Below are 12,558 nucleotides of genomic sequence, written 5' to 3'. Positions count from 1 at the left end.
GAACCAAATCCAAGTTCAGTAAAGTATATTAATGTCTTTACAAACAACAGTCGATAATGGATAATAAAATTGAATATATTATGATAAAGATAATCTATAATTAATCTATAGTGCTATACAACAACAACAAACAAAAATAACAAAAMAAAAAATTTRTGGAAGTGATTATATATATTGATCACATAAACATCATCAATCCGAAAACTACCAATGCCAAGTATTTGATATTTTCAATCAGTTCTTTATTGGATCCGTTTTCATATGGAATGGTAATTGCCGAAGAAGAAGAATTAGTCGGTGTGATGACAGAAATTTCAATGGGGATGTCTGATGGAATTGACAAACTGGAACCATTTTGGACGCCAGTAGTGGCAGTAGTATAATCAGTGGTGTGTACACTGTTAGTGGCATCGTTAGCAACTGATGGTTTAGCACCTGAAACACTTGTGAGGGTAGTAGCACCTTCTGTGGAAGTTGCCATTGTGATGGCTTGTGTGTTGGAAACATCGTCACCCACGATACTACTGACATTATTACCAACAGTGGAAATATTTTTCTCGGAATCTCCCACAGTAATAGTGGCACAGGAAACGCTTGAGACATAGGTAACAACACTTTCAGAACACTTGGATTTGTTACAACTGGTGATGGTGGCAGTGACAATCAGATGAGATGATGGAAGGGAATTGCTGTTCACAAATTCAGTTGTGGTCATGGATAATGAGCCATCATGGTGTTCAGCAATAGACGTTGTGTCGGAGACTGGAGCAGAAGCAATCTCTTCATTATTCAATATTGAGCTGCTAGTATTGATTTCAGATTCTGAGGGAGCAACAACAACAGTAGCAGAAGACAAGTATGATGAGGTAGCAGCAGCCAATGATTCACCCACTGTCTCATATGAGCTGGCACTAACAGTTAATGTTTCACTAGACTCAATTGAAGTGTTGATTTTCCAAGGTGATGTGAATTCAGGTACAATAGCAGATGGTGCAGGAGGGAAAGTAGTCACGGTTGTTAATAAAGTGTCTGATTGACTAACCACACCAGATTCAGTAGCCACTGAGCTGTCTGAGTTTGTGGTGGTCCAAGTTGATGTAAACTCAGTTTCAATGACACTATATGGTGGAACAACTAATGAAGTGGCTGGCTGGAAGGTTGTCAAGGTGGTTAATGAAGTACCTGATTGGCTTATGATACCTGATTCAGTAACAACAGAACCATCAGAATTGGTAGTAGTCCAAGTGGAAGTGAACTCAGTTTGTATATCACTGGATTGAGTGGCAGATGAAATAAGTTCAGTATTTGATTCAACAGAAGTAACCAATGAGGGACCAGCAGAAGATGGGGTTTCAAATTGTGTGGTGAATGAGACTGAATAAGTACTGCTAGATGGTTGGGGGGCAGCAGAAGATGCACTGAAGATGAATGATTCACTTGGGACGACAAATGATGGCTCAGCAGAAGCGAGCGACTCACTAACAACGGACAAGGCAGAAACAGACGATTGAGGTACCATGGTTGAATGTGAAATCAGTGAAGGCGTGGAAACAATATAGTCACTGGCTGTTTCAAATGCAGACTCGCTGGAAAATACGGTATTGATATCAGCAGAAGATTCAAAGGATGAATGTTGCATAGAAGAGTGGTGACTTGAGACAGGTGTTTCAATGGATAAAGTTGGAGCAGAAGATATTTCCCAATTAGACATAACACTTAACAACTCTTCAACTGATGATGTTTCGATAGGGATATCTGTGAGTGAGGCCAATTCTGTGGTATCAGGTTCAACTGTTGACATAATGGTGTCACTAGAGAAAACAGTTGCAGTGGATGGGGCAGTGGACAATGCTGGGAACATTGAGGTGGTGGTGAACCATGAGCCGCCTTTATCTGTCAGAACGTTAACAACACCACTTTCGGTGACGGTGTTGCCGGCAGTGTTGGTTTTTGTGATGGTAGTAGTGTATTGTGTTGGTGTTGTTCCTGGAGCCTCTGGTATTGGCTTGCAAGGAATCTGACAAGACTTTGGTAAGGTTCTTTCTGGAACACGCCCGTAATATGCAACAGACCCTAAAATGGTGGATGGAATACCAGAACCTGAATCAGTGACCACTTGGAATTTTGATGGATCGTACCCTGTACCGATGTTAAATTTTTGTTCAAGCAAAAGATTTCTCAAGGTCAAGATACCAGAAGTGGTGTCATAAGCGTATGCTGAATTCCAGAGATTTCCCATCAATGGAATAGTCAACCCAATTTTGTTACCTTCCCCAAAACCATAGACGTTGAACGTTTGTGTGGTAGATACGGCTTGGACAATCATGGAGGAACCCTTGTCGGTCAAGTAAAAGTTCTGTTTGGGGGAAACAGCTAACAAAACGTTGGAGATGTAAATGGTGGAGTCGCCGTTGGCAGTGAAACAACCCGAACCCTTAATTTGGGTTGTTTGTTCGTAGACCTGGTTATTCAAACAGACTTGACCGGTGTTGGTGATGGATCCCAAGGGCATACCAAGACTTACGGTGCCGGAGGTTCTTTGATTTTGGTAAAACAGCAATAACCCGGTGTTGGTCCACAGGGCAGAAGTGAGTGCAGTGGGGCTGGAGAACTCACCGGAAGCAGCAAAGTACATTTCCCCGTTGTTGGTGAAGGAGACGCCTCGCAAGTCATAGGAGGACGAGGTTCTGGAAATACGCGAGTCAAAGGAGACGACTCCGTTGTTGGTGATGGAGTGGAGCAATGCTGTTAAACTGACTTGAAGGGCCAAAAGATGAGAGGTCAGGGAGATATACAACCCCGCACCATCCCTGACGTCTAACTTACCAACGAAGCTGGTGTAAGCATTGTCGATAATAGACCAGGAAGCCCCAGGGTAAATGGTAATGTCGCTCAAGTTCAAGGTGACTGTGCCTCGATCGACCTTGTTTTCGGTGATCTCAATAGCAAAAACTATCTGTGTGAGCAAAGCAATGGAAACAAGAATATTCTGGAATAGTTGCATGTGGAAGATTGAAGATTGGTTTGTAGTGATGAAAAAGAATTGAAATTGTGAAAAAMSGGGAGAGGATATTGGATGAATTTATAGTTTTCTGAGGTGTATAGATTAGAATTTGTTTCTGTAATGAAGATATAGTAAACCAGTTGCAAAAATGGGTTTGGTTTTCTTTTTCTTGATGTTCTAGAAGAGTGTGTAAGGGGGATCTGCCCCGAAAAATTTCTTTTTTGACACTCCTGAAACAAGTCAATATAAAGAAGAAACGTTTATTCGGGAGAAGTCCCGTCCATCTAGTCACCTAAAGTGTAACCAGAAAAAGAAAATAGAAACAATCTTGTTCAAGATTCACCACTGGTAGTCACCGGATTTGCTTGCCGAAAAATAATAGAAAAAAAAAAATCATAGGTTGCAAAAAAATAACCGGTTCCTAGATAGATTTGTCCTTTGAGTGTAGAAATGAAACCTATTAACATAGCTCTTGGCGAGATAGATATTGCAACAGGAGAAGCCGATATTCCGTATTAGAAACCAACAAAGTTTTTGTGTAGTTACTAGCTAGGAATATTCAAATGAAAAAGAAATTCCACAAAATCGGGAACCATTTCTTTTTGGATGTGTCTAAGTGTTTGTCAATAGTGCTTGGGGAAAGGCTCTGCACTATGGCATATAGTTCCAAAAGCAAATACATTAGGTGTAGTTAGACATGAGAAGTATCAAGTTTGCTAAATTCCGATTTAAAGCCGTTACTAACGAGACAGTGTAATGGTAAATAATTGGTGGTAGTCACGCGCGCGGTTGATGTTTTAAACTCTTATTCATTTTCATTACTATAGAGTTTAACCATTCTTGGTCAAGATACTTTATCGAAGATGCTAGATCTTGTTTTTTATTTGTTCACTGTAGAGTTATCATACTTAATTGTCAATATACAATAACATTACGCCCTTTAATCGGATATTATTTGTTAACTATCTGTTTGTCAAAGTGCAAATTGATAAGTTAGTTATTACAATAGTATTGGAATAGTGACCAGAAACATACAATAATCAAGAATTCCAAGTTCGTGAAACATATTGGTTATTAAAACCAATCTAGAAAACGAACCACACATTAAACTGAAAGTATTTGAATATTAGATATTATTAGTTGAATGGAAAATACACATTCTAATTATATGACTATTTACAAAATTGACCTACTAAAAACAAACACTCTCTTTGCTAACTGGTATTAAGAAATTAGTGGAAAGTACTATCAAGGGATATTCATATATCATTAAACTGACAAGTCTCTTTAACGGACATGAATTAATACTGTTTACCTTGAACAATTCAATCCTTATCCTTTACTAATATAACTTGCTTATTTCTAACTAATTCCTTGATTCTGCCAATCACTACCACTATTTATTTAACCAAATCTCTTTCTATATAATATTTGAACGACTTCACCAGCACGATAAGCACCCAATCCAAACAAAATTATCCCTGCCCCTCTCACTGATCGTTGCCACCAAAGGGGGTTTTTCGTAACGTCGATTTTCCCCGTCGTTTTATCTTTGAATTGATTCGGTGAACTTAGATATAATCCGCCGCCGATGGCAACAATTGATTGAATGGCAGTGCATGGTAAACATTCTGATTGCAATTCGTCTGGTGATGGTGGGTAGGGACGAGAAGGTGGTGGATTGAATACTGATAATATATTAGACATGATGTAAAATTTGGAAGTCTATGGCTAAATGGAGTGTGATATGTATTAGGTGATACACCTTAGATGAGATTGAGAATAAGGAAGAAGTGGGTGGTTTTTGGTGATGTCGTATAGCGGGATCAATCTAAAAAAAAAAAGAAACAGAACGTTCCAGAACTTATTATTTCTGCAGCAACAGGTTAGACAAGCGATGGTTACATCAGACACGACTTTCATTTATTTAAGGGCAAATCAAACAATAGGTATATAAAAAAAGAGAGCGATTGAAAAAAAAGTTACCAATAGAGAACCCACCTAGGTTATACCTAACAATTAAAACTTCTATATGAACTCACGATATTTATTACGAACCCATAGTAGGGTATTGTTTAGACCACGAAATACTACAACAATATCAGCAACTCGTGCCAACTTTATATCTCGTCGGCATGTCTCACAATATAATTATAATCAAACTTATGCTGCTTACAACCAACCAAAAACACCATTTTGGAAGAAACTTGTATATGCAACATTGGGGCTAGGTATTATTTCTGGGTATGTTTATTATATGTGGTGGCCTAAACATACTTTTCCAAGTTCAATTGCCAAATTTTTACGTAAGGGATTATGGGCAGAAAGTGATCGTGGGGAATTTGATTATCAATTAGCATTGAAATATTATTTACAAGCATTAGAGCATGCGAATGAAATTGGATTAGATCCATTAAGTGATGAATATACTGGGATACAATTAAAAATTGGAGAAATGTTTGAACGATTGAATATGTTAACTGATGCAGCATATATTTATAATGAAATTGCTACATTATACTTGACAGTTTTAACTGCTCCTCGTGATTCTCCAGAGGGACAAAGAATTAAAGATCGTAAACATCGTCGTCATTTAATTCAAAAAGATTTAAGAATTGCCATTAAATTGGTGTCATTAAATCCTACAAATCCTAGTTTAGCTAAAGCTATACTTATTACCCATTTGATAATTGCCCAAGATGAAGTTAATAAATTGATGGGATCGTCATTATCTTCGTCAAATAAATTAAATTTGGTTAATAAGATTGATCCCAATGACAAACTGTCATCAACCAACACTTCGAACGGAGCTTACACTGCCGTTTTAGATAATGATACCATTGTGATTACCAATAATAAAACTGGGGAAGAAAATCGAATTAAAAAGACCCCTGAAGTTTGGGAACCTTTCACTGATGAATTTTTCAATGCCATGGATTTATTAAGTGCTGTTTGTATTACATCTGGTGATTTAGCCATGGCTACTAAAGTGAAAATTGCCATGAATGAATCAATGTTATTAGCTGATATTGAACCTTCCAAAATGTTATTATCACAATGTAATTTAGGATCTTTACTTTATATGCAAGCTGAAGAATTAGAAGCTCAAGAAATATCCATGACAAGGAAGTTTTCCGAACTTTCTGGTATTGAATATGATCAATTGTTAGAATCACATCAAAAACAAATGCATTTACAACATTCGGAAACAAACCCTGAAGATAAAACAGATTCGAATTCAAATCCAAATTCCAAATTGATTATGGAAAAATTGAGAGAAACTGTACCGATCCTGGATCAAGAAGCATTTGCCACAGTGACTAGATCAAGATCAGTTTGTTTACAATTGGCAATCAAGTCATATGAATCAGTATTACAATTTGCAAAATCTTTCCCACAAGATTTTGTTAAACAACATAATGAAATCAATGAAACTGTAGCATTAGCAACATATGGTTTAGGAGTTATTAATTTACATTTAAGTCATTATGAAAAAGCTGAACGATTATTACGTGAATCAAGAGTTAGAGCAAAATCATGTGATTATGGAACATTGTTACCAATGATTGAAAAAGAATTGGAAAAATTATTTAATGAAAAAAAATCGTTAACCAAAGATGAAAATGATAATTCAAAGTTAAAGAAAAAGAAACATTCTTTACATGATATTGAAATGGATATAACTTTAAATAAGTAAATAAATGAATAAATAAATGTGAATAATTGTTTGTATAAATTACTACATTCTATGTAGCATTCTAAATAAATGAAAATGAAATAAAAAAGCAAAATGAAAAAAAAAGCAAAATGAAACACGTTTAGTTTAGTCTAGTCTAGTTTAGTTTAATCTATTGTTGTAATAATCTACTTTCTTCATCATTGGGTTGTCCCTTTTTCGAAAATAACCAATGGAAAGTAGCAATAAATGCATTAGGTTCAATTTGTTTTTGAATTTTATATTTTAAAATTTCTTCTAATGAAGGTGGTTCAATTTCTTGTACAATATCTGATTGAGAACCACCAAAACCAGAATCTAATGAAAGAGTATCAGCGGCGTTATCTGATTTGACTGGTTTGATAATGTTGTTGTTATTAGTATTGATAGGCATTGGTGGTGGTGCAGCACCCGTGATAATTCCATCTAATTGTTGATTATTGTTGCTAGTAGGGTTTCTTGCCATTGATGCTGCTGATTGATGAATTGAATCAATAGCTCCTGGCACTGCCCCTGGAAGAGCTCCTGCTATTGAAGGGGTTGAATCATTAGTCATTGATGTTCTTCTATTCAAGTCATTAGTTGCACCATAATTAAAAATACTACTGCTGCTACCGCCAACACTTCCAGAAGCATGATGAGAAAATATTGATGATTTATCATCAAAAACTGAACCCATTTCTTCTAGTGATAAACCTTTTGTTTCTGGGAATAAATACCAAACGGCGAAAAATGAAATAAAACATGAAATAGCAGGGATAAAATAAGTTTTCCATTTAATTTGATCTAATAAAATTGGCGAAGCTAATCCAACAACAAAGTTTGAAAACCAATTAGTTGCTGTTGCTAAAGCAGCACCTTTTGAACGAACCGATAATGGTAATACTTCAGCAGGTAATAACCAACCAATACCACCCCAAGAAAACCCAAACCCAAAATTAGAAATAATAATACTTGTAACGACAATTGTAGAAGTATATTCATTATTTAACGAAAGTGAATAACCGGCAATACAAAATGGAATACCCATGATTAAAGCTCCGCTCATCAATAATGGTTTTCTACCCCAAGAATCAACTAAATACCACGGAGGAATAGTACTTATGACATAAATAATACCATTAATACCCGTCATAAATACTGCTTGTCTACCGACCCAACCTGCTTCTTCAAAAATCATGGGGGCATAATATGAAATAAGATTGATCCCATTCAATTGAGCAAACATTAATCCAAAGCAAGCCACTGATAATCTTTTAGCATAACGTTTAAATAAATATTCATATGATCTTTCTCCACCTTCAATTCTATCAATTAAAACTGATTCTTTAATATTTCTATATTCACTCATAGCATGATCATCTTCAACGTCTCCATCAGCATATAAATCAGCTATAACAATCATTCCTTCTAAATCATGATCATGATTCAATAACCATCTTGGAGTTTCAACAACAATAAACGTACCTAACCATAACACCACCCCTAATAAAAATTGGACAATCAAAGGTGCTTTCCAACTATAATCATTTTCAAGGTATGAAAAGGCATAATCTAACCAAATACCAATGGCATAACCAAGAATATTCCCGGTGAATTCAACACATGCATAAAACCCACGAGCTTCAGCAGGACTAATTTCTGATTGAAACATGGGGACAATAGTGGTTAAAAATCCAATACCAAACCCACCAAGTAATCTACCAATACATAAAATGAACATATTGGGAGAAATACATTGAATAAATCCACCAATATAAAAAAATACTGCACCATAACGAGTGGCACGTTTCCTTCCTACTAAATCACCAATTTTCCCAGCAATAATTGATGAAAATAATGCTCCAATTTCTAAAATGGCAATCATGAACCCAATTTCTGTTGGACTAGGATTATGATAATATTGTTTGAAATATTTATTGGTTATAATGGGGGCATAAACTGATTGTTCAAATCCCATTACTAAAATCCCAAGAGTCACGAAAAATGTGGTGAAATTTAATAATGCTTTTCCCACAAGAATTGACTCTTTGATTTGTACATGGTGATGAGGATGAAGTTCAGTCAATTCTGACATGGTTGATGAATGTTTTTGATGAATTTACTTATTTAATTGATAACGGTATATAGTGGAAGATATTGTTTATATGATTGTACTCTAGTAATTGATATTGTAAAAAGAAGGAAAATAAGTAGAAGATTGACTCCTTTTTTTTTTGTTCTTGTCGTACTGGATGATTAAGCAACCTAACGATCTTGTTTTTGTAATTGTTGATGAACAATTTAGATCAGATTTTGTTGATAGCAAGATTGGGTGAGATTTACACGACTCCAAAGTATATTTGTTTATTTGTGTGGGGCGAGCGAATGAACAAAGGAAGGGCGGGAAGAATTTAAACGAATTATTCCCCGTCCATGTAACAAGAAAATGGTTTCGTGAACAAAAATCTAGCAAATCCACATCAACCTGTTTCCCAAACTCGATAATTGACATCATTGAACTTAACTATTGTATATAGAATGCTCACTCTAGTAACTCTTCTAACACACATGATTTCGGGGTTCGGATGATAATTGTTGTTGATGAAAAAACCTGAAATGTGGGGTTGACCAGTATTTATGGTCATGGTTCACTTTTCAAAGTGGTACCTCTTGACAACTCATGAATTGTTTGAAGTTGTCAAGAAATTGAAATGTCAACTACTACAACAACAATTAAATCATACAAAGGTCTAAAATCAATCCAAGCAAATGCTAATTGTGTGCAGTATAATGACATCATAAGTAAAACGACAAGGAGAAAAAAAAAAGATTAAGGTTAATAATTTTGCAACTTGTGACATTGTCATAGATAACCTAAAAAGACTGTGCTTTCAGTAAACACGTCGACCTATACATGTCAATGAGAAGACCATTATTGTAGATCAGAAGTATATGAATTTGTGATTATGGTAAACTCTACCATTTAATGTAATTTACGAGAACCATTTTTTTTAGAGAAGAATTTGTAGCCAAATGCTACTAAAATTTGAAATATACCCATAATAAATTACACTAATAAATTATACGAAATATTTATCTAGAAATCCATCCTAATAATAGCCATACCAATCCAATCATCCCATAAACAAAAAAAGAAAAAGCAATAGAAGGCAAATAATAAATGACAAGAAATAACAATTGCAAATTTGTTTGTCTGCAAAAAGAAAAAAAGAAAAAAAGAAAGAATAATATGCTACTCAATGTAACTACATGCACGTGCCCTGCCCATAATGTCATGATTATTATTAATATTCTTGTCATTCTGTTTTTTTAGGGTCTCGTTATAATTGGATTATTATTAATACTAATTTTTTCTTGAATTATTATACTTGATTGTTTATTTGATGATTTTGAAGATATTGTGCTGAGTATTGTTATATACAACTCATTATTATTGTAATTTTCTTAACTGGCCCTTTTCTTCTTTTAATGCCGGTTTATCTTGGAAGATTCTTCTAATAAGGAAAGTCCAATATAAGTTTATACCATGATATTCTTATAATTCCGTGATATGTGTTAGTTTCTTTTGGAGTATTTTATGTATTGCTCTTAATATTATCTAATTTTCAATGTTGATATAATTTGTATATAAATAGGTATCTCCTAAATCTTTTTAGTCGAATTCAAATCAATCATACTCAATAACTTTAACAAGATCAACTTTATTTTGATTGAATCAATTTTGTGTTTAAAATCTATCAATCAATCTTACTATAAATTTTTTTTTAGTTTCATTTTCACCAACACGAATTCAAAGTCCATCGACAGAAACCAGAAAAAAAATTCAAAACGAAAACGAAAACTCATTGAAACATCATCATCATCAATTGGAAAACAAAATTACAAATCCAATACAAGCATATAATCAAAGTTATAGATTGTTTAATAATACGAAACAACAACAAACAACAACTTACATAATCAGGTTTTTTAACAAACAACAACTATTACATAAGCAATAATATTCCCCTCCTTCTATATCACCATCCGGAAATAGAAGAATTGAAAATAAGTATTAGACTAATTACTTTCAAATAGTCTAAAAATTACACTTACATTTACAGACACACATGTACCTTTGTTTATACTGTTCTAGTTTATCTTTTGCCATACTATAAATAACACCACAACTTCCCCCCCTTTTCCTTTACCCTTTATTTTATTTCCATTTAGTTTATTCCTTTTTTTATTTCATTATGATATCTACTTTATCATCTTCATCTTCTTCACCACTAACAACTTCAACTCATAAGTTGGAAAATCCAATAGAATCACAAAGAAAACGATATAAACATAATATGCAATCCATGTCATCCAATACTCATCATCCACATTTTCAATTGTCTAAAGACAATGAAAACAACAACAACCACCACCATCAACATCAACAACAACATGAACCAAAATATATAAGTACTGGAACATCTTTACATAACACTAATAATGGAACCTTTACCCCAATCACTCAAACCCATTCTCATGAATATCTTATGATGATGGGTGAAGAAACCATCATCAATAACAATAATAATAAACTTGACATAGAAATGATTACTGAAGATAAATTTTTCCAACCTCAACAACATATTGAAAAACCTAAATATGAAGAATGTCCTTGTGGTCATTTACATGGACCTGGTCAAAGTAATCATCATGATATCCACGCTGTTGGATTATCTGATTTTCCTTTATTAAGAGGTCCAGATTAATAGAGTATTACTACTACTACTACTACTATTATTGGATTAGTTTGGTTTGGTTTAATATTATTTGTTAGTGATAAATTTATATAATTAAAATAATTTAATGTGTATTAATTGGTTAAGTATTTAATAAATATATATAGAGTGAATAAAGTAAAATTAAGAAAGCGATTCTTGGCTTACCTGAAATATCAATTTGGGTTTTTGAAGTTTCATCTTTCTGTCTCATCTCTCTCTCTCTTCGGAGTTTTTTTTAGTCTTTTTTTTTTTTCAGTGTTTGCATTTTTGTGTACGCGTGGGCGTGGGCGTGGGCGTGGAGGACAGATGTTAAATGCAATAAACGGTGATAATCCATCCATCCATCCCCTCTTTTTTGTTTAACTATTTGCCCCGTGTGTGTCGATAATTAGAGTTCACAAATAAAAATAAAAAAAATATCACACCTCTCCTATAACAAAGCATAAAAGAAGGAGGGGAAGAGAGATATACACTTTTGTTCACCGCCACTCCTGGTTGTAAAACAGGTAACAACAACGTGGCTATTTACTTGGATATTTAAACATTATGTAAACATCAATTACTGAAACAAACAAGGATCCAACCAATCAACCACGTTGCCTACAAGTGTCAAGACTAAGGATATAACCAGAAAAAAAAAAGTGAAAACTGTAAATCAAAATATGCTTATTTCACTTTGAACATTTATAATTTTTGAAACACAGGAAAGGCAATGTCAATATACAATCTTTGCTTTCATCAAGAATAATAGTAAGGATCACACTTTCTATAATGGATACCAAGAATGAGTTTTTTTTTGAAAGAATTGCAAAACGTGGCCTTACTTACAACCCTAATCCCATTTTGTTATGAATATTATACAGACTACATGTTTTTCTTGAGCTAATCAACAGTCGTTAGACGTTTCAATCCAGAAACCAAACATATTCTAACTACTAAAATGAAAAGATCTCAGTAACAATAATAGTTGGTATAGTTTGCAGCAGTTTGAAGTTGTGGAAAAAATAGTGATTACATAATCAATACTGCATATAAATATTCACGTGTCATGTAGTTTAATTTAACCCAATTAAGAA

General features: G+C 34.2%; 5 protein-coding genes across 5 annotated transcripts; 2 read left to right on the top strand and 3 right to left on the bottom strand. All coding sequences in view use genetic code 12, as the record gives it.

Moving 5' to 3' along the window:
• Positions 1 to 178: 178 nt before the first annotated feature.
• Positions 179 to 3,004, bottom strand: IFF9 (Iff9p; the record flags this gene model as incomplete). The annotated part of the gene is made up of 1 exon (XM_712237.2): positions 179 to 3,004. The coding sequence occupies one exon, from the start codon at positions 3,002 to 3,004 to the stop codon at positions 179 to 181; it is 2,826 nt and encodes a 941-aa protein (XP_717330.2).
• A 1,404-nt stretch (positions 3,005 to 4,408) lies between these two features.
• CAALFM_CR03870WA (uncharacterized protein) lies at positions 4,409 to 4,711 on the bottom strand (the record flags this gene model as incomplete). Its single annotated transcript, XM_710042.2, has 1 exon — positions 4,409 to 4,711. The coding sequence occupies one exon, from the start codon at positions 4,709 to 4,711 to the stop codon at positions 4,409 to 4,411; it is 303 nt and encodes a 100-aa protein (XP_715135.1).
• A 325-nt stretch (positions 4,712 to 5,036) lies between these two features.
• On the top strand, positions 5,037 to 6,701 carry CAALFM_CR03860CA (uncharacterized protein; the record flags this gene model as incomplete). Its single annotated transcript, XM_710041.2, has 1 exon — positions 5,037 to 6,701. The coding sequence occupies one exon, from the start codon at positions 5,037 to 5,039 to the stop codon at positions 6,699 to 6,701; it is 1,665 nt and encodes a 554-aa protein (XP_715134.2).
• Positions 6,702 to 6,852: 151 nt separating this feature from the next.
• Positions 6,853 to 8,796, bottom strand: HGT3 (Hgt3p; the record flags this gene model as incomplete). The annotated part of the gene is made up of 1 exon (XM_710040.2): positions 6,853 to 8,796. One exon carries the CDS (start codon positions 8,794 to 8,796, stop codon positions 6,853 to 6,855), a length of 1,944 nt encoding a protein of 647 aa, XP_715133.1.
• A 2,161-nt stretch (positions 8,797 to 10,957) lies between these two features.
• CAALFM_CR03840CA (uncharacterized protein) lies at positions 10,958 to 11,470 on the top strand (the record flags this gene model as incomplete). Its single annotated transcript, XM_710039.1, has 1 exon — positions 10,958 to 11,470. The coding sequence occupies one exon, from the start codon at positions 10,958 to 10,960 to the stop codon at positions 11,468 to 11,470; it is 513 nt and encodes a 170-aa protein (XP_715132.1).
• Between the last annotated feature and the right edge of the window lie 1,088 nt (positions 11,471 to 12,558).

The sequence above is a fragment of the Candida albicans genome, chromosome R, assembly GCF_000182965.3.
Source record: "Candida albicans SC5314 chromosome R, complete sequence".
Classification (NCBI taxonomy): Eukaryota; Fungi; Ascomycota; class Pichiomycetes; order Serinales; family Debaryomycetaceae; genus Candida; species Candida albicans.
The sequence above is the reverse complement of the archived record's forward strand: the minus strand, read 5'-3'. Positions and strand labels throughout refer to the sequence as shown.